Here is a 2500-nt window from a genome sequence, read left to right as displayed (position 1 = left end):
AGGCATTGGATATATTGAGTATCCTGATAATGATTATCTTTGAATATTATTGGTATTAGGATTACTATATTGCTAAACATAGCGAAGAAAATCATGATCATTATTAAATTGTGAATAATGAAAGGTATTTATTAATTATCATTACAGTAAGAATTGGTAAGTCGGTCTCAAGTTTTACTGTCTGAGAGAATGGAAATATATGCTAAATGTTAATATTTTGTTGCTAATGTTATCGTTATAATGTTCTGGTAATTCTGCACGAGGTTTGTTAAAATAGGATATTTGTCTAGATCGTGAAGGTTCATTTTATCTTTATTTTGTATTTGTATTCATGTTGTTCACTTAACACCTTCACTCATCTCCCTTTCACCCTCACCCTCACCCTCACACCACCCTCATATCCTTACCCCCTTCTCCCTCACCACCTCACCACCTACACCAACTTTCTCTGTTTACACCGTCACACCTCCTTACACCCCTCAACCCATTTCACCCCTTAACTCTCCTCACCCCTTTCTCCCTTACCCCTCTTACCACCCTCATCCCCTTTACCTCCTCATCCCCTGCCTCTCCTCACCCCACTCACGTCTTCTTTCTTTCCCCCTCCCCACCCACACCCTCCTTCTTTCTCCCTCACCCACCCTCCTCTCCCTTTACTCTCCTCCCCCCTCTTTCTCACACCCCCTCTCACCCCCCACCCTTCTCCCACACACCCCTTCTCCCTCCCATTCCGTCTCACCCCCCTTCTCCCTCACACACCCCTCTCATCCCCCCTTCTCCCTCACACCCCCTTTCACCCTCACTTCTCCCTCACACCCCCTCTCACCCCCCGCTCCTTCACCCCCACTTCTCCCTCCCACTCTCACACCCCTCTCACCCCCCCTCACTCACTCCTCACACCCCTTCTCATCCCCCAACCCCAACTCACCCCCCTTTTTCCCCCCCACCAGGACCCCAAGCCCACCAACTGGAGCAGGATTTCTCTCGCGTCCTGGCCGGCGGGATCCTCGACCATCCTACGATCAGCATCCGCGGCGTGTATCCCGACCCCAAGAGGAAGAAGAAGGTCCCCTACCGCACGTGTGGAGGGTTGGAGGAGGAGGACGTGTTCGGGGATGAGGGTGAGTCGGTTGGGTGCTTGGTTTGGTGTTTGGTGTTTGGTTTGGTTTGTTTAATGTTTGTTTAGTGTTTGTTTTGATGTTTGTTTAATGTTTTTTTAGTGTTTGGTTTGTTTTGTTTAATGTTTGGTTTGGTTTGTTTTGTTTAATGTTTGTTTAGTGTTTATTTAATGTTTATTTACTGTTGGTTTAGTGTTTGTTTTGTTTTGTTTAATGTTTGTTTGGTTTGTTGAGGATGAGGGTGAGTGGGTTGGGTGTTTGGATTGTTTGGGTGTTTGATTTGACGTTTGCTTTGAGTATTGTTTTTCTACTGTTTGTTTAATGTTTGCTTTATTTTGTTTAATGTTTGGTTTGATTGTTGTGGATGGAAGTGTTTGTTGTTTGTTTTCCTTTTGTTTGGTTTGGTTTGTTCTTTTTTGCTTTGTTTTGTTTAATGTTTGTTTGGTTTGTTGAGGGTGGGGGTGAGTCGGTTAGGTGTTTGGTTTGTTTATTGTTTGCTTGGTTTGTTGTTCTCTTTTGTTTTGTTTAATGTTTGTTTTGTTTGTTGAGGATAGGGGTGAGTGGGTTGGGTGCTTGTTTGGTTAGTTTGGTGTTTGATTTGTTTAATGTTTAGTGTTTGATGTTTAAGCCTTAAATGTTTAAATCTTTAAAATGTTTAAATGCTTCAAAAGGATGTGGCTGTTGGTGTCTATAATATATGGTGTGTTTATTGTTTTGTTTTGTAGTTTATATGGATTTCAGTGTATGGAACTGTGTGGTTGTTATTTATCAGTAAAGTTTGAATTTGTGATTATCGATTTAACAGGAAAATGGCATTTATTCCGTTTATTAGCAGTTTATTAACACTTGTAAAAGCTGAAGAATTTTGAAGAATTTTGAATTTGTATTTTATTCTGGGATAAAAGTTTTGGTTTGGTTTTATTTTGTTCGCAAGTAAGGTAGTATTAGATATTAGATTTTCTTATATCCTTTTCCTTTTCTCTCTATCTATCTATAGATCTATCTATCTATCTATCTATCTATCTATCTCAACCTCTCCCAACCTCTCCCCTCCTTTCTTCCTCTCCCTCTCTCTTACCCCTTTCCTCCCTCTTCCCTTCCCCTCTCTCCTTCTCTCCTTCTCTCCCTCTCTCCCTCTCTCCCTCCTATTATCCCACCGAATATATCCACCACACTAACGCGCCCTCTCCCTCTCCCTCTCTCTCCCTCTCTCCCTCCTATTATCCGAATATATCCACCACATTAACACCCTCTCCCTCTCCCTCTCCCTCTCTCTCCCTCCCCCTCTCTCCCTCTCTCCCTCCTATTATCCCACCGAATATATCCACCACACTAACGCGCCCTCTCCCTCTCCCTCTCCCTCTCTCTCCCTCTCCCTCCTA

General features: G+C 43.0%; 1 protein-coding gene across 1 annotated transcript in view; it reads left to right on the top strand.

Moving 5' to 3' along the window:
- Positions 1 to 2500, top strand: part of Rsod (Related to Sod) — a 94580-nt gene that overhangs the window by 90991 nt on the left and 1089 nt on the right. Inside the window, exon 16 of the mRNA XM_070126705.1 lies at positions 951 to 1121. Coding sequence (XP_069982806.1) covers positions 951 to 1121 — 171 coding nt within the window. The remainder of the gene's footprint in view (positions 1 to 950; positions 1122 to 2500) is intronic.

The sequence above is a fragment of the Penaeus vannamei genome, chromosome 10, assembly GCF_042767895.1.
Source record: "Penaeus vannamei isolate JL-2024 chromosome 10, ASM4276789v1, whole genome shotgun sequence".
Classification (NCBI taxonomy): domain Eukaryota; kingdom Metazoa; phylum Arthropoda; class Malacostraca; order Decapoda; family Penaeidae; genus Penaeus; species Penaeus vannamei.
Note: the sequence above shows the minus strand (reverse complement) of the source record. Positions and strands in the feature narration are given on the sequence as shown.